The sequence below is a fragment of the Solanum pennellii genome, chromosome 2 (assembly GCF_001406875.1).
Source record: "Solanum pennellii chromosome 2, SPENNV200".
In the NCBI taxonomy this organism is placed as follows: domain Eukaryota; kingdom Viridiplantae; phylum Streptophyta; class Magnoliopsida; order Solanales; family Solanaceae; genus Solanum; species Solanum pennellii.
The window spans coordinates 41254214-41277829 of NC_028638.1; the positions used below are offsets into that span (position 1 = coordinate 41254214).

A 23616-nucleotide genomic window follows, 5' to 3' on the forward strand; every position below is an offset into this window, starting at 1 on the left:
GGGGGGGGGGGGGGGGGGGTAGGGATCAGAAACTCGGGGTTACAAACAAGTGTTTGTTAGCAAAATGGTTGTGGAGGTTTGGAAGAGAGGACAAGTACATCCAGAACAGCCATTGGGTTTCCAATATGGTGAATATCCAGTATGCTGTCTGTCTATGAGTGGAGAACAATCAGAAATTTATGGAGTCAACTACAGCACAACATTAGATACAAAGAGGGGGATGGGACCAGGGTTCTTTTCTAAAAAGATCACTGGATTGGTCCGGGCTCTTTGATGTCTTCCTATCCAGATATATAGACCCTCAACTCTTCTCCAGATGCTATGGTAAATGAGAAATGGTCTGACAAGGGTGGAATTTAAGCTTCATAAGGTTACTAAAAGACTGGGAGATAGGGAGAGTAGCCAAGATGCTACAAACACTAGATGATTTCAAGGGTACAAATCAAGTTGATGCAATGATTTGGAAACACAATCATGATGGTATCTTGTCAGTCGGCAGATTGTAATAGGAAAGTGAAGGAACTTCCACGGGAAATCTCTGGACCATGGAGTAAGGTATGGAAGAATAAAGTTCCATGCACAACTTTTTTTTGATAAAAGTAAAGTTGTAATCTTCAGCATTAAAGATATGTTGGTCAGCCCTTGCACATAATTCTTAAGAAGCCACAATTGTTTGGTGATTTCAGAAACTTTTAGCTTATTAAGAACCTTTTTATGAGGTAGCTAAATTTACGAAGCATAGCAAGATTCAGTCTAGTGACCCATGAATTCCTTTAGAAACGAAGAAATAACAGAAAAAAGAATGTACCAAATCAACCAAAAAACCAACCTGAAAGTGTGAGCTGCTCAAGCAACGATTGATCCGACGAAACAAGGGAACCATACAGCGCTGAAACTCTGGAGGCTGAGTTGCTTCTAAGACCTCTTCCAGCTCACCTATGAACATTACCTCCTTTGAACTGTTTGTAATAGGCCAATATTTCAACAAACCTCTTATGACAGTATCAGCAAGCTTGCAGTCCTTTTCCACAAATTGTGTTATGCAGTAAGATAACTGCTGATGATACATTTGTACGCATTTTGGTTTGTGAAGTGGAATAAGAGCTCGAACAAGGAACAACTTGTGTTCTTCCTTTAGTGGTAGAGCAAATCCATTGATTATACTGCCCAAAATTTCTAAGAGTTCTGCTATTCCATTATGTTTCTCAGTTTCAAAAATAAACCGATAAAATATATTGTTGATTGATTTCCTAATGAATGGGCGGTGCACCATGAACTTTCCATATATGCGGTGAAGTACAGTCTTCAGGTACTCTCTTTCTCTTGGATCTTCTGAATCGAAGAGATCTAATAACCTTAGAACAAATGAGTGATCAATGTATCTCTTAGCCAATTTTGCATCAGTCTCCGGTGATGCCACAAACCTGAGAAGGAACTCATACACAATTTGTAAATGAGGCCATGCAGGGTCCATCAATGGTTCGTCATCTTCCAAGTCAAAACCTTCCAAAACTTTGTTTTCACGAGGCTGGGGAGTAGGAGGTCTGAATAAATTTGTGGATACCATCTTAATTACTTCTTGCATGACTGTTTCTGTAAATTTCCCATTTGCAGAAGTAACATAATCAACTAGCTCCACCAATGTCTGACGCTTAATCTCTTTCTCTTTCGTGTTTTTAGTTGGGTCAGAAAAGTCAAACAAGACACAACACAAGTTCAGCTTTTTGATGAACAAGTTTTGCTTCTCAGAAGCTGGTACATCCTTCAAATTAGGCAATGCCTCAACCGAGAAAACTGTTGCATGTCCATTCACCTTAGCATTTATAGCCTGTGGAAGTCTATCTCCATGATTCAGTCCTGGAGCTGAAGAACCAGTGACACCTGAAAGAGATGGAGCACTCAAATTCCCTGGTCGGGAATTAGACAAGTCACTGCTTCTTGAACTATTTGAAGCATTTGACTGAAATGCAGAAGTTCCTCCATCACGATTGTCTCCTGACTTGGATGGCTTCCGTGGGAGCCTATTGAGTATCTGTTTGATCATCACTTGAAACTATACCTTCTTCAAGTTGACCAAAATGCTTGCTGATCAAAACACTCAAATCTTAAGACACATCGTCAATCAAAAAGGTCCAAAAGCTGCAGAAATCCAATTACTTAACCAATTGAAGTGACCCACGGGGATCATGCAACTCACAAAATTCTTATCTTCACCACCCTAAACCAACATAAAATCTTCATACAATCCACAGTTACGCCTGTATAACCAAATGAATCTCCTCGTCAATTGAAATCAAGATTATAACATAAAGGGAAGTAAAAATCAAGAAATCCCAAATATCTACTGATTTGAGTTAGTCATAGTTTCTTTGTTATATCTTGAGGAAATAAATCTATCAACTATTCTAATTTCTAACAAAAAAACCATTTTTTTTCTTCAAGACCATCAAGCTACTCCCATTAAATTCATAAAAAGATGTGTTCTTTATGAACCCAAATCCAGATGCAGCAAATTAACAACCCATTAATAGATAAAACATCAGAATTCAAATATCAAGATTACAATTCTGACCCAATTTATGTTCTTTTATAGCAATAAAAGAGGAGAAATGTTCACCAACCTTCATTCTTTCATTTATCTGAGATTCAAACAATTAATAGTGATACATCAAAGATCAAATAATGTTGAGATCTGGGCATGATTTTAGAAAATAAAAAAAAAACAGATGAAACTCCTCACCAAGAAGCACCTGCAAGAGTCCAAGAAACAAACTTTAGCACAGAAAAACAGGATGAAACAAACAAAAACAAAGAAAACAACAAAAACAAATAATTTTGGTGGAAAATCTATGAGCTTTTAATGCTTACATTAAGTTGTTTTTTGGTGGTGAACAAGAAAATAAAGCTGGATAGTAGGGAAAAAAGATTGAATTTTTGAGAGTTTGGGTGAGTGATTTTCAAATCTGAAAACAACCCAAAACTAAGGGAAGACAGTAAGAAGAGGATGATGGATTTGAGGAAACCAAGCACTGGTTGTTGTTTCTTAGATGATGATGTGTTTGGTTTAGCAAGAATTATTGTTCTCCCCATTTTCTCTTTCCATTTTGTCTCTCAACTTTCCACTTTTTTTTTTCTTTTTCTCCAACTTTCCTTTTCTTTACTAAACTATACTATTTATTTTTCTTTTTATCTATTTGGTCCATTTGAATTATTTATTTTTTCTCACATATTTCAACCTCAAATCCACAGATTAGTTTCTCCATATTAATAAAATAATAATTCTCCATAATTCCAGTTTGGTGCAATTTGTTATTTGACCATTTTCACCCTCAAAAGTCTATAAGAGAGTTAAGAGAATGTGAGGGTTAAAGAGGAGAGTTGAAAATTCTATTTTTCTTGTTTTGTAGAAGAAAATCGTACTCCCTCCCTTCATTTTTGAACTATACGAAATGGTACAAATTTAAATAATGAATATTAAAATTTAACATTGAAAAAGTTAAATTTAAAAGAAGAGAATGGTCAACAGATCAGGTAAAAAAAGATTTTGTAATTGTAACTTTTTACATACACTCATGTGCAAGGAAAAAAATTATAATAATTTAATATGAAGATGTAATATCTCAATAAATCACTAAGTAAGAAAGATTTAATTATAATGATTTAAAGGATAACTTATCGGCTAATAAATCTAACCAAAATTGTTATATTGTCAATTCAAATAAGCGAAATAATTTGGATATAATAGTAATTCAGGCAAAGAATTGATGAAGGAGGAGGCATTAATTATCAAACCTATTTTTGTAAAAATAATAGAGAATTTATTACGCATGAAAACATATATATATAAACACATTACTTTTTAAATTCTTGAAAAATCTAAAATTGAACTTTAAAATAAAATTTCAAAATGTCATGATCATCGTATTTTTCGAACTTCAACTTCAAAAAAAAATAAAAAATTCATGATCATACACCAGTTAAAAAACTCACGAATCACAAGAAAAAAAAGAAAAGGACACAACCCAAAGTCCAAATCCCTCTCGTTGTCATTGCGCGGTTGCTTGCCATTTATGTTTTCCCTGCTTACAACGTTTGGAATTTAGTTAACTTAAAACAACTTTGTCTCTTCAACACTTCTCTTCTTTCATTGGTTCAATCTCTATTTTTAATCATCATATAGTAGTAACATTTTCTTTTTCCTTTTTGCATAATTTAGCTCATTTTGAATCTCTATTTTTTAAAAGTCAGAATCATCTAACATTTTCATCATTTCAAAAAAAAAAAGAGAAAATTTGTGGCTTTGTTGCTTTTAACCCCACAAAAATGAAAAAGATCCAAACAAGACTTGAATATGAAAATTTAAGAAATCTTTTCTCATAAATAAAAATAGAAATAATAGAAAGGCAATGATAATAAAAATCTTCTATGGTACTTGCCTGCATATTTAAGTTATCCAACGGCAACATTACCTTCAGGATATGGCAAAACTATGGATCAGAAATTAGTCATCAGAGATAATTGGAAGACTCCTAATATTAAGATAACATATGAGCAGTCCATCTCTTTCCAATTGTAACGCTCCAACTGGCACCTCAACTATTTCATTACGACCACGTACTAGATAACTTTATCCTTCTCAAACGGATGATTTAAGATCACCTAGTGTTTTGTCTCCACGGAATTTTCCTATAACACTCTAATTATAGCACTAGAACTGTTCCTGCAGCTATGTTAACTTTGCTTTCACTATTTGCCCCAAGTATTTTTCTTCAAGTCTCTGTCAACGACCAATGGAGCAGACAACCTTTCCTCAGTTGTATTTGATTTGATGTGTGGATCACATCGAAACTGTGAGCATGTTGTTTTGTAGAAAACCATACATCTAACAGCTAAAACAAGACTTACTAAAGGAGAAAAGACCTACTGAAGAAAAAACAAAACTATAATACTCAGCTACAGGAAGAACAAAAATTCATCACTGGAGGTTACTATCATTCACGGCACATTATACAGGAAGCATCAATCATCCGCAATGACACTAGCTCTGTTAGCCGACAGATAAATGTCCAAACATATAACTCGGAAAAGCAAAACAAAAAGTTCGTTATAGATAAAAAGCAACTGGACAAATAGATTCAATGGAAGGACCAAGGTTTGAGTAGTCAGAATAAACACTGTGGAACATGTAAATATTGACAATCACCGTGTAATGGAAGGTGTTTAAGAATGTCTAGAAGGGAAGGGAATTCATACATCACAATATAATCCTTTATGGACACGTTTGCTTAGTGTGAGAAATTGAAAGCTAAAACGGAATACTACAGGGATTCAAGTGCATCATGATCAAGTTCAAAGAAGGGAGACGATGACAGGAGAAACTAGAAAGATAACTACACCAACAGCTGATTAAAAAAACTTTGTACTTATAGTTGTACAATTTAAGAGACATGGAAGTTGTTTCCAAGTATAACCACACCAATGTAGGATAAAAATTTAAGTCCTTCATCAGAAAGCTGGAGTAGCTTTACACATGCCTGATAATGCATAATGAATAAGAACTAAGGGGTCTTGGAGCTGCACTATGAAGACTCAATTTTTTCCATCCATGCAGTAACTGAACAATTCTTTAGTGTCTGGAACAAATCAAGGCATGATAGTTGCTTATCGACAATATATCTTACTGTTAAACTGACAGTGTAATGAACATATCAAAGCTTAACTGCCAACAGATGTTAGCGTAGCTCACAACAGTAATAAAGCACTTTTCCCCTTCAGTTTAGAGAGTACATTACACATTTGGGGCAGTTCTGATGATCTCCTCACGAAGAGCTTTATTCTTATGAATTCAGATTCACATGGTGGGTGAACATTTGAAGATTGACAGCCTGTCAAGCTGATTTTAGAGAAATTTTGAGATGTCAAGTTCCCTCTGCTCCTCGGAATAAGATGAAAGAATACACATAAACGAATGATAAAGAAAAATGTCAAAGTTAGGAGGTTATCCCATGTCACTGAAACATAGGAGGTACAAGGTTCTGAAGATCTGTTGTAGGCTGAGCAGCAAGGTTATTTGAACTTCAATCTCAGTGCTTCATTAATGCAGTTTCAGTTTCTGATAAAGGTGCTGCAAGCGTAAAGTTCATAAAACTATTAAACTGAGAGTGGTCTGGTAAAGGAAAACAGAAGTAGATTACAATGCAGATGATCCCCAGCCCCCACGCATATCTCGCCGAACGACCAGTAATATGGTCCAAATAGAGTGAAACGGATATAGAGGTATCATTCAGCTGACCCCATCTAGTTTGATTTACTATAATTAATATTTTTAATAAAATGAAGCATTTAACAAAGAACAATTAAGAAGTCATTCAATGGCCAAAACTAGGAAATGTTTTCAAAAATTATTCATCTAGTGCCATGAATTAGAGCATGGAACCTATACTTCGAATTAAGAAAAATATAGAATTGGCACATTTATGTAAGGCAAGTTGCAATTGAGCTCCGCAGTGATACTTTTAACTCGTAATCCCCAGGTCAGGGGAAAAAAGGTAAACCTAGTGGAGCTAATTTAAAAATTCAAATCATGTCAGTGCATGTTCTAAAGAACAAGAAAACCAGCACTGAAAAACTATAGCCCAGGGAATACAGATAGGGTAGTGGTAATAGAACTGCCAAAATAATAAACAATTGCTTAAACCAACATACCAAGTAAATCTTCGTACGAGTCTGCCAGCAGTGACATATCCATAAGCAAAGGAGGAGAAAATACTTGATCTTCAGCTTCATCCAAATCATAAAATGACCTGCAAGCATCAGAAACTGAAGAGTTTGAACCCATGGTCGAAAGAAAACCATCTATGCCATCATAGTCATCAAGAGATCGCAGATCATTGAAAAAGTCAGGCAGTCCCTCTGACTTGATGCCCACATGACTGCGTGGAGCCTGGTTACCCAAAAAAGATAAATCTGGTTCGGGCGCAAGCAGCTTTTTACTTCTCAATAAGTTTGATTTGTTACCAAAATGAGAAAACCCAACCCCTGGTACAGGTATAAAATAGTGCTCAGAGCTATCATCAGAACGGCTATCTTGAGATGATTCCGGATAGCACAATTGGGAGGAAAGTGCAGCTTCTCTGACAGATCTCTTCAAATTTTGGACAAAGCTAGTGACATCATCTGCTGAAATACAGGCAACATTTTTTAGAGATCCAAAACTGAAGAAAATCAGTGCACGCATTTAGAAGGAAGGAAAAAACCTTGCGGAGGATTATCCATTGAATTATTCGAAATTGGCAGATCTGGAGATTTTTTCTCATGCATATTATCTATTTGGCTGGCCTGAGCTGAGACCTGTCTCTTCTGCATGTTCCCACCTTTTCCGGAAGAATTTGGCATTAAACTAAACAAAGGTGGAAGTTTTAAGGCAGGGGAACTGGCCGATGCCTTCTCAAAATGCATGGACGACATTTTTGAGGTCATCTCAGCTACCTCATCAGTGCTGTTCTCCTGTAGAATTCCTTTTGTTTAAATTCCGTGGTGTGTATCAGAAGGTAAATATGTTACAAGTCCCATGAAAGGCTTCACAAAACATTACCAATGTTTGTCTGCTATTCTGTGCTAGGACCAGTGAATGTGATCTAGCATGATGTTCGGCCATGGGGAGAAGACTGGATGAAACACTATTGACTTCTTCTGTAAGCTGTGCAATTGAATTCTGTATAGCTGGACCAACTTCCTTGAGTTGATTTATGAGCACCTGGAGAGAAGTTTCAACACCATATTATCATCATAATAAGTTAATGCAATTTGTATGTAATGCTGAGGATTCCAGGAATACCACTTCCTCTTCAGATAATCAACTTTCCAAATGCTAAGTTACTCAGAATCTTCAATGGTCTCTACACCAGTTTCAACGGGTAGGACATGAATGAAGGCACTTTCGTACGGATCCTCCAAATACACAAAACATGCTGGAAATTACCAGAACCCAATGACCAATGCATAACATATCCCATACTCCACTTGAGCCCATGTAAAATAGTTCAAACATGCAAGAAAATTCGATAGGCTGTACAAACCTGTATACTTGCTAGGTGTTGCCGATGTTCAGCAAGTGTTGCACTCAAGGACTCAGCATGACCACTCATACCACCATCATGTGAGCTTCTCAGAAGCTCTGGACCCTCTCCATCATTTACTTTTGCCTGAAAGAACTTATTGTATTAGGAAGAATAAAAGAAGAGGTGAGGAAAAGAAACGGTTTCACATGCTTATAGATAGGTTCCAGTATTATAACTTCACATATGGGAAGCTTCATAAGAACACAGACCGTTGAAAATCCTTAAGACATCACTAGATAAAGTTGCTAAAACTGATATAAGCAGATACAATGCTCTATGACATGCCAAGATGGTTTATGCACATTCCTTGACCGTAGCAAAAGTTCTGACACCATAGTAAGATTCTAACTTCTAAGAAGTTATTTCCATTTTGGACCACTAGAAACTCCACATATTAAGAAACATCACAAACATACAGTTATAAGGATGACTAATATTAAGAAACATCACAAACATGTAGTCTAAACATTGAGAATTTTGGGGTCAAAGCACTCTTTCTCTAAAATCAGCAAACTTTGGGGTCAAAGGCACTCTTCAAAAACCTAAAATTTTGAGTCTACATAGAAATAGCATACTAGTTGAAGTGACTGCTTATGAATTCGTTGTAAGGCATGTGTCCAACGCCTCAACACTTCAGCTATATCAATAGTAGGATGGCCTCTAGCAGTCCTTTCATCAACTCGAGAAAATCTCTCATCATTTCCTTGAGTATGAGAAGAATCTGGATTGTTCACATGCATTTCTCTATTTACAACTGCTGGTGATCTTTCAGACCGTTCATTATCTGGATGCGATGAAACTAAATCACGAGGTGGCGCCGCAGAACTTTGATCCACGGCTGCAAGCAAAGCCGACCCAGATATGCGATATCTGAACAAGAATATTAAAAAAAGAACGTAAAAGGTAAGTCCAGCTATGAAAACCAAAGATCATACAGAAAGTGATCTTTACCTATGCTCACGATGAGCTATAAGATCCTCTATTGGGCCAGAAGCAAGAATCTCATGCTGATCTGTACAGCATATGCATATTAGTAATATGATGTATAAGACGCTAAAACTGATTCGGAATCACTTGACTAGTTGTTATATTCATTGCAATATCAAATATATATCTGTTTGTGACAAGAGAGGGATAGCATAGTGAAAGGGTCGTCCAGCTCCAACCATGATGTGTGTTCTTTCACCAAGGGAGCAAAGTGGGGTAAAGCCAGTGTTGACTCCTAGGCAGGGGAATGGGTTACCATATCAAGGACAAAGTATGGAGTATATAGCATATTGTAGAACATACTAATTGAGCATTTTTATGGAATTTCATAATGACGGCCAATTGAAGATAACCAACTGTTTGTACTCACTCTGGCGGGATAGCAAAGAGTCCCACAAGCGAGTAGCTCTTTGGACCATATGCGAGTTTTGACTTGAGCTTGATACAAGCTCATCCCAGAGGTCACCTTCCAACTTTACTTTATTTCTAACATCATGCAGTTTTTCAAGTTCTTGCTGCAAATAAGCCTGAGATCAAGAGGATCAAAGATGTATTAGAAGAAACAGTTACCACAATGAATATAAGAACAGAAATCAAGACTAAATTATCAGACAATTCATAAGATTTTATTTTACCTCTTCAGCACAAAGGCCTCGAAACTCAGCTGTCATCTCATGAGCCAAATTAGACCACGTAGCCTGTCTGTTAACTGCTATTTCAGCATTTTTCAGAAACCTTCTTCTTTCAAGAGCAATCCTAGCCTACACCGACAAACAAGGCCACAATTATATCTCCAAACTCGCAATAATAATTTAAATCATGAAAGTTATCCACATAACATATTGGGTCAAAGACTAGCTAAGTAAATCAGTATAGTCCCACTCAATACCTTATCATAGAGTATTGAAAATGGAGAAACTGTTACTTCATGAAATATTATTTGGCTTGGTAACTGGAAATAGCTTCATAGGAAAGAAAACTAAGCCCTCACGAAAGTGAATAATTCAAGATACATTTACACATTGGATCTTAAAATTGCAGAAATTGAACCCTTGTCTTCAGATAATAGCTACCCAGGCACTAAATCATTAGATTTCAAGGTCCCAGCAACCCATCATGTGGACAAACAATGAAATAATTTTAGAGTCCCTTATCAAATGAATGGACATAAAGCCAAAAGAATATGACCTTTGTTACAGGAAGTAAGGTGGCTGCATGTGAGAAAGCTACATCCGTCAATGAAGCAGGTAACGGGTTAGAAGCAACATCAGCAGCAAATGTTCGCCTATGAACTTCCCTCAAAGCATGCAGTGAGAGTTGCCACAGAAGTTCGACGAATCTGCAGTACATGTGAAACAATCCTGAATACTAAGTACATGAATGCTATCATGCGTCCTTTTGCATGTAATATGTACTAATGGAAAAAGACCACAAAAATGGAACCCCAAACAAACAGGTAGGTATTACAGAATAATAAGCAGACAGAACTAGAATTGCACGGGCAACTAATTATCATGCCAAAAGATTCTGAAATTGGATGATGAAGTAACAGCGGCACAGAACTCGACGATATTTGTTCATTCGTAAATTTAATTTTTTTATGAAATAAACAATAATGGGTCACCTCTCTATCCTTCACTTAAATAATAGGATTTTGTCTATGACAATTCGTGATGTGCGTCTAATCCACACATCAGTCATCACATGTTGCGCTCTTACTACTGAACCAAAACCGTGTGGTTATTCATTCATATACTTACTCAGATGTGTGCTGAAATCACTAACATAACTAGGGATGTTCATGGAAAATTCAAAAATAAAACCTAACCGGAAACCAAAGCAAACTGGAGAAAGGACGTTTTTTTCGTTTGAATTGGTTTTGGTTTTTAATCATCAAACCAACAAAGTTTGAGTTTAATTTGGTTTTAAGCAAACAATAGCTGAAAACCGAACCAAACCGATAATATAAATACATAGTTAAAATTTAATGGTACATATTAATCTTTTACAGCTTGGTTTGTCTAAGAGTGTTTCCTTCATAATTATTTAGCTTTTTGTCTTTATATTCTAATTTGATTTGTAGTTTAATTTTGATAAGCCCAAGAATCTATATCATATTAGAATAACTTAACTTTAATTGAGTCACTAAATTAGTAAAGTAATTCATCACTATTTAACTTTAGTTTTTGAAATTGGTAACTTAATTATTCATCACTATTTTACTCAATTACCATCTAGATATCTTGGTAAATGACAAGTTTCTTAAAGAGTAATTATCTTGGTAAAGTTATGATGGAATGTGTTTACCCATATAAGTCACATATTTGGAAGAAGAAAACAAAACTGGAAGCAAACATAAAAAAAAAATCAACAAAATTGACAAAATGACTTTAATTAGTTTGATTCCAATATTTGAAAAAACAACTTAATTGGTTTGTTTTCTTTTTAGGACAACTGACTCAAACCAAACCATGAACACTCCTAAATATAACAGTCAGTGTTATGTAGTTTCAAGCCCAGCTTCCTTAGGACTTAGGAGCTCCATGAGCTCGTCTGGATAAGCTGAATAAAAATACATTACAATTCTGAAGTGTTGGAGTTATCTTTATGGATAATCAGTACTACTCCAAGTGCTGAAATTGAATAAACAGCTAATGTCTTTGATGAGAAGTGTTGGAGTGTTGGCAAACGCATTTTACTAGTTAAAATTATGAATGGACAGTTTGTGTCTTTGGTGAAAAGTGTTGGTAAACACATTTTGCTGTTAAAATTATTGAATAGTTCTTAACATTATATACAATTGGCTATTGCAAGAATTTCAGTTCCAAATTCAATACAAATTTTATAACTTCATTCACTTTAAGTTCTTATTGATTAGATAGGATTATTTTTGAAAAAAATAAATTATTTAGTTGAATAACATAAATCATGAATAATTTGACCAAAGTTGGTAAATAAGAAAATAGTTAAAATGGTGCAAAATATTCATGAAGAGAATTAAGAATATATTTTTTTGGCTACTAATTAAAGACTAAATATTAGTACTGCCACCTACTTTAGGAATGTTCACGGTTAGTTGAAAAATACTTTCAAACTGAAATCGAATCAATCCAATTAAACAAAACCGATATCTGTTTGGATTTTGTTATAAATTTTAAAAACTGAGAATATGGTTTGGTTTGGTTTTATTAGAAACAAACCGTATAAAGAACCGAACCAAACCGACCAATTATATACACAATATATTAATTTTATAAATAATTTGAATAATTTGCATGTCGTATACTATTTCATATAAATTTTATTCTTACCATTGATTTTATCCCTTATATGCTAATGGACTTTCGATCTATAGCCCATTTTTTAAAAGAAGTCATGAATCCAAACTCATTTATTTAAACAACGTAAACTGAGCAATGTACGTTTTACACAAGTTTTAAGTGCTTCTCTTTACAAAACAAGTTCTGTTATGATTTGTATGGAATATTTTGTTCTGTACAGAATCAAGTCTAACTGAAATTTCTTTGCTGAATCGAGTCCCATTACAAGTTTCTCACAAGTGTTAAATCAAGTCCCATTTACGTGGTTATTTGATTTTGGAATATAAATTACTCGAAATTTCTTTTTATGATGAAATATTTATTTATTTACTCTTCAGGTAATTTCAAATATATATTTTTCACAGTATTCCTTCACAAAATTTTTGTCAAATTAATAATTAGTATATGTTAGCTAAATAAATAAGTAATATATATTAAAGATAATCTTATCTATTCAATTTACAACTTAAAGTAAATTGATAAAAAGTTACTTTGTATTTAGCAACTTATTAGGAAAAAGTTCTTTCATATTTTTTTACCAAAAATTATCAACTGCTTTTTTTGTTAGTTTCAATAATTTTACACGAACACATAAATGCTTATCAAAAATTCAGCTCCAACACTATCTTAAAAGCTGCTTAATTTCAGCTCACTCAAATGGGATGTTAAAGAGCTTTCAAGCTGCTCTATAAGGGGAAAAATATCTTTTCAGCTGAAAATTAATAAGTTAGAGTGATCAACCTATACCTTTTAACTCGTTTTGGCTTTAAAATACATAAGTACGATAGACACCAAAGTAGGCCAAAAAGTACTTAAAACCAACCTAAACACCTTCTATGTCCCCTCCTGATGCTGCAAATCCTAAAGTATTTTCTAAACTTGCTCCTTAATCATTCCTGTCCATAATGTTTAGTTAAAGAAACCTAATAGTTGAATTGTAGAATCAAAGGTCTATAAAAACAAAGCTACTTCCCCAACACTAGTGCCGACTTAAAACTTCTGCACAAACACCTTCCACCAAGTCCTAAACCCTTTGCATTGGCAATAACCAGCCAAACAGTTTTGGATAAAATCAAGCAAGATATAATGTGATTTAACCCACTTTCAACAGAAAGACCACAACTAGAGATGCAACTAACAAGAAAGCAGTAACAGCAGCAGTCCAACTCCACAGATATGTCTCCTCGCTTAGAGGAGCTTGGGTGGTAGGAATTATCAGGATACATTCAGCTTAGTATTCAAAGAAGATAGCTGTTTAATTGTGTGCTAAGTGACCAAGATACAGATGAGTTACCCAAGCTGTGGCACTTAAATATAAAATGTCTTTGAATGCAGATAAACATCAGAGTTACAATTCTGACTTTTGTTGTACGTCTTGAGGATGAGTTAGTTACCCCAAACTCAATTAGGTAGTGAAATCAAAATTAATCTCCACAAAAGAATCTTCACTTAGCTGACCACTACTACCTTGTTGTAACAGCTCTACGAGTAAGATGCTTTACAATGTAGTCAAATGGTCCAAATGATAGCTCAAAATAAACAGAACAGAAAAGTTCTTTCATTAAAAGCTGTAAAAAATTATTGCAAGTAATCTTCATTAACCAACCTTGGTCCACAGCATGTCGCAAGAGATGAGACCCTCGAATTGCTTCTAGGAAGTGCACCTTGTGATTCCAGCTCGCTTATAATTCCTTGCACAACCTGAATCAACACAAATTAAAAGAAAATGAAATAAATTAGACATAAAAGAAGAAGAAGAAGAAGCTCAAACCAAATTCATGAAGCATATCTCTAGTTAAAACAACGGTTTAAAAGCTACAGCATAAGTCAACTTGATCAACTATGTCTCAATCTCAAAATAGACATCATTCAGCTATATTCTGCACGTCTCACTTCAAAACTGTTAAAAAGATACAATCATCTTTCATGAATAAGCTAAAGCAGACTCACCTTCCGAAAATCACGAGATTGCGCCGAATCAAATATTGGCCAGACCTTATCGAAATCCTGAAGATCTTCAGAGTGAGAAAAGAGAACAAAACGAAAACGAGTATCAAACACAAATCCGTAAAGCCTGCACAAGCTAAAAAGTTACCTTGGAGGATTGAGCAGGGCCTCTAAGAGAAGAAAGTAGGAAGTAAAGAAGCTGTTCTCCCAATTTAGGGTTTGAATGACGAAAAAATCCAACACGAGGAGTGCCATTGTTAGCTACGATACCTATGATCGCTGGATCCAGGCCTAATAACAAACAGTTAGTGTACATTGCACTTTCTAACTCCATCTCCCTCTCCTTCTCTCTGTCCATCGTCATCCACACCTTCACTGTTTACAACTGCAATTTTTGCTTCAGTTCTCGCATTTCCGGCGTCTCAATCTTCGTCCGGCCGGTGGATTTTCCGATTTAGCACATGATTTTCTTGCAAATATGAGAACAACAAGCCCTTTTGGATAAATTTAAGAAAGGCCTGGTTGTTGGATGAATGAAGAGTATGATCTCAAAAATTTGGGGTGCATTTCTGAATTAGTTGTTTTTTAGTGGGGTCAGAAAGGATAAAAGAAAATTTTGAAATGCGTAACGTGAACCGCTTAACTATGTTAGCGTCAAGCCTCGTCTTCACTGATGTTGTTAAAAGGAAAAAAAAAAGTGTATCTTTTATGCTTTCCAGTAGATTGTTCAAATTTTTAATGAATTAAAAATGAAATTAAATTATAGATATTTATTAATTTAATTGTTATTGGTTTTTGTTTGGCGTAGAACTTGTTTGGCAACTTTTAAGTGTTTTTATAAGCAAATTGTGTTTTGACTAATTTTTTCTTAAAATAGGTATTTGAGAGTTAAATTATAAAAAAGAGCAAGTGTTAATATGTTTTTAATGTTAAAATTAATTTTTAGAGAAAAACTATTTTAAATATCTACTAAGAAATTTTAATTACATTTATTGTACATAAATAAATATTGTTGAAAATATTGAATAGAGCAATATTTTGGTTATCTTTTACCTATTCTTTTTAGATTCAGTCTTAGCTATTATTATTTTTTTTTTTGATAATACTCTAAAGTTATATAAAAAATAAATTAAAACAAAATAATACATAAATTTAAAAAAGAAAAAAGAAATATTGTTAGTACTTTTTTGGGTAGGCCTAAATCTTTAATCCAACGAAAATATTATTGTTACATTAATTTTTAATCATATAGAACAATAAATAAAGTAATGTATAAGATATAATATATAAATAATAATACAAAATATAAATACAACAAAAATTATTATATAAAAATCAATTAACCTTATGAGATATGTTAATTAATTAATAAGGGATATATTGATAAATACGTATAAATGTAAGGAATATTATTATCTTAAAATTTTAATTTTCTGTTTTGCTTCTACTTTTTTATATTAAAAAAACATGATTTTTTTTTTGTTTCTGCTAACATTTAAGAGCAGTTTTAAAAATTTGTCACCACCGAATGGGCCCTATCATGCGTGATTCAAATTTTAGTCGGAGCTTCAGACTTTGAACACCGGGTGAGAAATAAAAATAAAATTGAGGCTTCTAATTTAAAAAAATGCACTGAGCATGTGCTAATTAAAGATTCTTGAAACTTAAATTTTTTTAAGGGAAAAAGGGTTAAAAATATCCCTCAACTTTGATTAATTGTTTAAATTTACCCTTGTAGTTAAAATGAAGTTAATTTTATTCCTCTCGTTACAAATTTCACCAAATTTACCCCTCATTAGACGGATTGATCCAAATTGACTCGAATTTTTTTAAAAAGACTTTATTCCTTATTTTAACTCAATAACCCGACCCTATTTAAAATAATCCGATCCATTATCTCAAATCTCCTATTTTCATTGTTGTGGGACGAAATTTTTCGACAGCATTATCAATTATTTGTCAAATTACCACCAATTAATCTATTTATGAAAATAAATATCGTTAAATAATCAAAAAATAAATATTCAAAATATCACCAAGTCAAAATCTGATATTTATATCACCTCCTTCTCCAACTTCTTACTCCCAAATCGAGTTTTTCATAATTTTACTATTCCCAAATTTCAACTTGATTTGTAGGAGGAATAAAATCACTAAACTAATTTGTTTTTCAAAATAAAAAAAAAGATAAAAATGAACACAATAACAATAGTTTTTTTAAAAAAAATGAGGAAGACATCCAAGAAACATGGGTAAGCTAATGATGGTAGGGAATATGAGAAAAAAGATTAAAAATTAATACATGGGTAAGCTAATGATGGTAGGGAAGATGAGAAAAAAAAAATTAAAAAATTAATACATATGTTTTTGTATTTTTTTCGAAATAAGTCAAATTGGGAGTGACACATGGCAATTTTACATTGGTCTGAAGCTGTTGAACAGTCTTTCACGCGTCTAAATTTCGTGACATAATGAGTGGTGTTAAAATTAGTCAAAAAGATATTTTATTGTGGATTTAGATAGTTTCGTGGGATAATAGAATACCTGCAAAGTTAAGATATTTTTAAAAAAATTTAAAACAACTTCAGTGATAATTTCATATATTTTCTCTATTAAATAGTTAAAACATATTTGTTTCAAAAAATACACATCATTACTCACTGTACAATATTCTTAATATGATCCGTGCAATAAAAAATAATAAATTTAGTCAAACCATAATCAATAATATTAAATCTTATAAGAATACGTAAAACACAATATAATTTGAATATGAATACATATTTCAAATATCATTTTTCTCTTTTAAATAATCACACTTTTTGATAAACATGTGATAGAAAAACACCTTCTTTATAATTTTAAATATATGTGCTTGTACTAATGAATATGATTGTTGACATAATAAGCGAAGTATCATATAAATTAGACCATACAACAACAAAATAAATCTTCAATCTTTAATAGGTTGTTTGATCGGAGATTCAAAGTTTTTCTTATATAAAATAATTTTTTTAAAAATTTAATTTGTGGACAAAATAAGAAAGTCAATTAAGAAAATTCGTGATGAGTTATTAATTATACAATGTTTACATATTAGAAAAAAAAATGCAAAAGAATTTTTATCAACTTCACTCCTTTAAAAATTAAAAGAATTCTTCGATTAGTCCTTGAAGATTTATGTTTTTACATGGAAATAACAAAATTTACTCTACTAAGGTAATAGTATCGTAATAAAAGATATCCTTGTAAATCAAAACTATTGAATTGAAGAATCCAATCGGATGAGTTTTCTGCCTAATTAACCTATTTTGTTTTTAAGAAGATTTTGTTAAGTGTTTGTTTACAATAGTAATTTTCACATCTAAGAGTAATTAAAGTGCAATGCATCGAAGATTTTCTATAAAATATAAAAAAAAATATTTGAATTACGTTAACGATATTAAAAACACTTAAAAATATTAGCAATTGATCATTATTACAAAAGGAATTGTTACATTTATTGTTATTTTTTTTTTTAAAAAAAAAAACAATGATTAGCGTCTTTTTCTTATGGTACTTAAATTTTATGTTCAAACTTGAGTTTATTCAAAGAAGATTTGATTAAATTGTCGAATTTAAAATAAAAATGTATTATTACTAGGTAAAATTTGTTCATATATGAACTTCCATTATAAATGTATTAACTTCAACCATATGTGACTAGGTTATTTGCTCTAAGTTCATGCAAAAAAATGTAAAATTTTATATTATATATACATATAACGTTCAATTATGCACGTGACCTGCAACTTCAAGCTCATATGTTTGACTATGCTAAAAGTGGTTGAAGTTGTAAATATTTTTACACTGTAAATATAACTTAAATATTGATCTAAAATCGAAACATTCATGTAGTTATCTCTCATTTGATACGCGACGTGATCAAATAAGTAATATCCCATGAATTGAGATACTTTATCAAATTATTTTATTCCATCTTTTATAAAATAAATTAGAAAATTAAGTTTCTAATACTTCAAATCAAACATCAAATAAAATTAAGAAAAAACTATGGAATATAACCAACATCAATATATCTTTCATGTATATATCTACAATTTTTTTATGATATATGAATATAGTTTTATGTTAATTGGCAAATTTAATTATACACGAATTGTCAATTTTTATATGTATTTAAATAATTATTAAATATGAAAGGCATTACTACATGCCTAATAAGACTCCAGTTCCTTTGCATGATTATAGAATTGTATTTTATAATTTATTTTTATTAGGTATTTTTTAATTATATTTTTTTTCTCATTTATATGAAGTGAATCATATTTGTACACATCTATATATTTAATTTATTTTTATTAGGTAATTAATTACATTTTTTTCTCATTTATATGAAGTTCATGTTTGTACACATCTACATGTTTGATCGATTTTCATAAATTTTTGTTTGAAGAAACTGTTTCACTAACATTCAAATATATAATTTAATTTTTATACAAGTAAGGAAATACATAAATACATTTCCTTCTTTGGATTATACATATATAATGATATTCGAATGTTGAACATAGTAGAATACATATACATTTGGATATTTGTCATTTTTTCACGATCTGTCTAATTGGAAATATAATAAATACACTAAGTAGATTTGCATGCATACATATATGGTACATCTATTTTTTATAATATAAAATACATATTCATTTGGATAATTGTATTGTAATATAATTCACTATAATTTTTTTCTGAATTGTTTGATTGTATTGATCATACAAAACTGTATTAAGCAATATGGGGAAATAGTTATTCTTGCTATGGAGTTCACTATTTGAAATCAAAACAAATAAGATTCATTCACAATTACCATAAATCAAGTTAAAATAAGCTTATATGAAATACTTTCACGCTAGAACAAAAAGAATGGCAATAATGAAGATTGGTGTACAATATACTCTAATTTTTCAAAAACCAATTGGAATTCAAAAGCATATGCATTGACCATATAATTATTAGTTGTTGATGTAATAGTGCAAAATCGAAAATTTTAGAACATACCTTATTTAATACAATATAATCAAAACTGTATCACTCTATAATTAAAAAAAAAACAAAAAATAAATTAATAGACAAATGTAGTGAGATATTGATATAGAATGTAATCATTTTTTTATACTTATATCTATTAAACTTCAATAATCTTATAAATATAATTATTTATATAAATTAGCCTAAAATAAATTTCAATTATATAAAAAATAAAATTATTATCCTTATTTAACGTACTAAAACGACTATTCATCTTGTAAAGTTCAAATACGGAGCCACAATTCAATAAAATGAGCCCACCAAATCTCGCGCCAGGCATTCCCACCGAGGAACAATTGGTTACTCTTCTCCGATAGTCAAAATGCAATAAATACCAAATAATCTACTCTTTACATATTGAACTCCGCTTAATAGTTTAAAAGCCCTTCATTTCTCAATTTCCTTCTAGATTTTGGGCCGTGTAGCTGCTATTTTACCACCATTTCCTATTTGAGCGAATCCTGGTAAGTTATCTTTCGTTTGTTGTTTGAATTTCGTGTTTTTTTTTGGAACAAGTTGGTGTTTTTGTTTGGTTTGTGTTTGCGATTTTTAGGGTTTTTGTTGAAGATTAATGTTGGGTTTGTTGGTGGGTGAGTTTTTTTTAGGTGATTGGTGACTGTTTTGAGTGGATGTTATGGCCTGGAATCAAGGAGAGGGAAGCTCATCTGGGATGAAGTTCGATGAAGGGGGTGGATTCAGTTTTAATTGGGAAGAAGAGGAGTTCGATGAAACTGCTGATTTGTTGCCTTCGGATCCGTTTAATATGGAATGTAGGAACCAAAGGACGGGTTTTTCAACCATGACCAGTTGGTTAGAGGATTTTGGGTTTAAGATAGATGAGAATGAGGTTGCGAAACTTGATTCTTTCTTGATTCGCAAGATGGGAATTCATCAGGGTGCGGGTTTCCAGTTGATTGATGGGAATTGTGAACCAGTCGGGATGATTGTCAGAGAGGGGTTGAACGGTGGTCATGGTCTGATGGATGGTGATACAATAGATAATGATCAAGGGAGGATTAAAGATCATTGTGGTGTGAATGAGGGTAATCCTCATCAGGCGTTGTTGCTGTCCCTTGGTTATTTAGGCTTGGGGGACCTATTTGTAGTTGAAAGAGTAAGCAAGCCTTTACGGGATGCTGTTGTTGGAGATCCACTTTTATGGAAAAATATTAACATAGTTCCTCCATTTTGTACTAATATCACAAATGATATCCTTATAAACTTGACGAATAGGGCTCAGGGCAATCTTCATTCTCTCAGTCTATTTCACTGCTCAAAGCTCACCGATGCTGGTTTGAAGCATGTACTTGATAGGAATCCCAACCTGTCAAAGGTCAGTTTTTTCTCTTGCCTTACTTGCTTAGCTAAATTTTATCATTATGTTTTGACGGAACTTGTTATTTTTACTGTAAATAGTAATATTTATTAGGTGTTATGTAAATCCTCTCGTACCCATTAATGTTTTACATAAGTCATATTAGCAATTGTAAAAAATAGTTATTAGGAACTGTATCACCTTAACAGTTATAGGTGGTAAACGATCTATTAAGCACCAACTCTTCATTTCGAACAATGAATTTAGAAACCCTAACTTGCAAACTACACTTTTTCATACTAAACCTAAATGCTAGTTGAATTTCCATGTTGACGTCTCTTCAGCCCGCCTCAGTACTTGTTAGGTTATTCCAGGGCCTTGCTGGCATTTGACGAACAAGACAAAGTCCTCTACTTAATGCAAGACTTAAAGAAAATAATGCTTATATGGTAATAACTAATCTCTGCATAACTCTAACTAACTAGTTACCAAACGACTCCTTAAGTTAATACACAATGAAACAATAAAATTAAAAATGGATGTAGAAATTAGTTCTGGATTTCCTGTGAAATATAAACAATAAATGGAAAAATTGTGTTAAGAAGTGGTGTTTTCTTAGGGCATGTGGTTTAAAATTCAAATAAAAACTATAAATATTTTTCTAGAGGCTAGGAGTTCTCTTTTAATTTACTGTCTCTTTTCTTCTAGTTGTTCAATTTCCAATCCTTCAGTTCGTAAAATGAATTCGGAAACCCTAACTTGTAATCACACATTTTCATACTAAACTGGGGATTGAGTAGTATCTGTTTAGGTAATACCTTATGAAATTAGTAAACTTAAATATTGAAATTAGTTTTGGATCTTTTTTATTTGTGTTGGTGATAGATTTAGTTTCGATTTCCTGTGAAATATAAATAGTAAATGGATAAGTTGTGTCAAGAGGTGTTGTCTTAGGGCACACGGTGTAAATTCTAAGTTCGTTTGATTCCTTTATGTTGAGGGATGTCACTAACAATTTCATTGACACAACTTTAAGAAAGTAACAGACTGATGGAAGACCTTAGTTCTACCAGTTTTGGTAATATATACTAAAGTGTCATCCATTCCACCTCCTTTTAACCTCTCTGGAAGTTCTCTTACTCTTTTAAATTTCTTACTATGTAGCTGTTTCACTTCCTTGTATCTAGTTTTCAGTTTGGTTCTATTAATTGCTTCTTTATGGTTTTGCCATACATTTAATAGGACTAATAGAACTTGATTCTAATAATTTCTTTCAGGCTCTTCTTGTTTGTCTAGATTGCTGATGTCATGTTTGCCTGTGTTCATGCAGTTAAATGTCCAAGGATGTGCGAGACTCACAGCAGATGGTATGCTCTCTAACTTAAAAGTCTGGAAGACTGCTGGAAAAACTAGACTTAAATATTTAGGGATTTATGGATTGTCTGGCTTGACGGACAAGCACATGGATGAGTTCAAGCTCTTAACAGGTGTAGATAATAGCAAGCTGCCAACTACTCGTAAGCCACGATTTTTTGGTGGTGGCCGGCCGCGTGTCATTTTTGATGATGATCGTGATATTGACGTTGAAGTTTGCCCGATATGTCAGAGGTTTGAACTAGTATATGATTGCACTTCGGAGAGTTGCCAAAAGCAGCAATCTTCCTCTCAGTTGTGCAGGGGTTGTGTTAAATGCATTAAGCGATGTTTCGATTGTGGATGCTGCTTAATTAATTGTGATTACGAGGAGCTGTTCCATTTCGAGTCGCTTTGTTTAGATTGCCCGATAGATCCCGTGGGTTCGCAATAGGGGGAGCAGAAAACCGCCCCTTTGTCTGAAACCACTGGTCACTAGGGAGAGGGTTTCCATATTTACCTCTATGGCTTGGATGCATAATGTTTGTTGCTTTTCTTGGCTGTAGGAAAGCTTTGGGATCACATAATGCTTTCGAGCATCAGATTTGAAATGGAAGTCCTTTGTCTATGTTGAAGAAATTGGAGTCTGCATATTGTCGAACATGGCAGGCCAGAAGCTGATCTTCCGCATGGATGCTTTGATAATCTTATGTTATATGTAAGCTATGTCATGACTGTGTTAAGTAAAACTCCTGTCGAGTAACCCTTGTGTTGTATGCATGCTGGGTCATGAGATTATGTTGAGTAACCCCAATGTTGTATGGTTGATATATCATGATTCTGTTAAGTTACCATTATGCTGTGTCATGATTATGTTTGAGTCATGATTTGTAGCGTAGCGAAGGAGAGTAATGTTATTCACGATGTTACACCACCAGAAGCATTGGGGCCATGATATGTCATGATTCTGTTAAGTAACCCTTATGCTGTATACATGCTGTGTCATGATTATGTTGAGTAACCCTTATGTTGAATGTATGCTACACCACCAGAAGCATTTGGTGTTTGGGGGGGGGGGGGGCTACTTGTTTGAGGTGTAGTTGAAGAAGAATGTACCAGTGTTGTTTTGCTGGCGAAAGATTAGGTTGAGATATTGTTGAATAGGAAGGTCAGACAGGTATTTTTAGTGCATGTGGTTCATGTTGGGATATTATTGGTTGGCATATGCTAAATCTGTTGTCAGTTTTAGCTTAGTAGTACCGATGTCCTGTAGGACTTATATTATGATAATTCACAATTAAGAAAAGAAGAGAATAGACTTTCTATATTCACAGTAATTAAGAGTACGAGGTAAGTGGGTGCGGAGGATGGGAATTAGACTAGAATGTTAGTACGCAACAATGTTTTGTCTTGCCTTCCGTTCCTATCAGTAGTCGTAGGGTTAGTTTTCGAATGAGTTTCTTGTCGCTGTTTGGAGAAGGAA

General features: G+C 33.1%; 3 protein-coding genes across 4 annotated transcripts in view; 1 reads left to right on the forward strand and 2 right to left on the reverse strand.

Annotated features, from left to right (window-relative positions):
• The window catches only part of LOC107011289 (serine/threonine protein phosphatase 2A 57 kDa regulatory subunit B' theta isoform-like), an 8306-nt gene extending 5137 nt beyond the window's left edge, over positions 1-3169 (reverse strand). Inside the window, exons 1-3 of the mRNA XM_015210710.2 lie at positions 2869-3169; positions 2622-2750; positions 830-2258 (exon numbers count right to left, since the gene is read on the reverse strand). Of these exons, the coding sequence (XP_015066196.1) occupies positions 830-2044 (1215 nt within the window). The 5' untranslated portion in view covers positions 2045-2258; positions 2622-2750; positions 2869-3169. The remainder of the gene's footprint in view (positions 1-829; positions 2259-2621; positions 2751-2868) is intronic.
• Positions 3170-5379: 2210 nt separating this feature from the next.
• LOC107011574 (AUGMIN subunit 6-like) lies at positions 5380-14969 on the reverse strand. 2 transcript variants are annotated; one of them, XM_015211127.2, is made up of 13 exons: positions 14523-14969; positions 14378-14434; positions 14034-14128; positions 10296-10446; positions 9743-9868; positions 9478-9634; positions 9072-9132; positions 8696-8990; positions 8079-8204; positions 7595-7756; positions 7257-7506; positions 6706-7179; positions 5380-6124 (listed from the first exon to the last, which is right to left on the reverse strand). In XM_015211127.2, exons 1-13 carry the CDS (start codon positions 14736-14738, stop codon positions 6084-6086), a joined length of 2211 nt encoding a protein of 736 aa, XP_015066613.1. In that variant the 5' UTR covers positions 14739-14969; the 3' UTR covers positions 5380-6083. The 2 variants fall into 2 exon arrangements, with proteins under 2 accessions (XP_015066613.1, XP_015066614.1); XM_015211128.2 differs by having other exon boundaries at positions 6706-7176; positions 14523-14968.
• Positions 14970-19699: 4730 nt separating this feature from the next.
• Positions 19700-23111, forward strand: LOC107009200 (F-box protein SKIP14-like). Its single transcript, XM_015208490.2, has 3 exons — positions 19700-19929; positions 20071-20798; positions 22111-23111. The coding sequence occupies exons 2-3, from the start codon at positions 20100-20102 to the stop codon at positions 22585-22587; spliced, it is 1176 nt and encodes a 391-aa protein (XP_015063976.1). The 5' UTR covers positions 19700-19929; positions 20071-20099; the 3' UTR covers positions 22588-23111.
• The last annotated feature ends 505 nt before the right edge of the window (positions 23112-23616 follow it).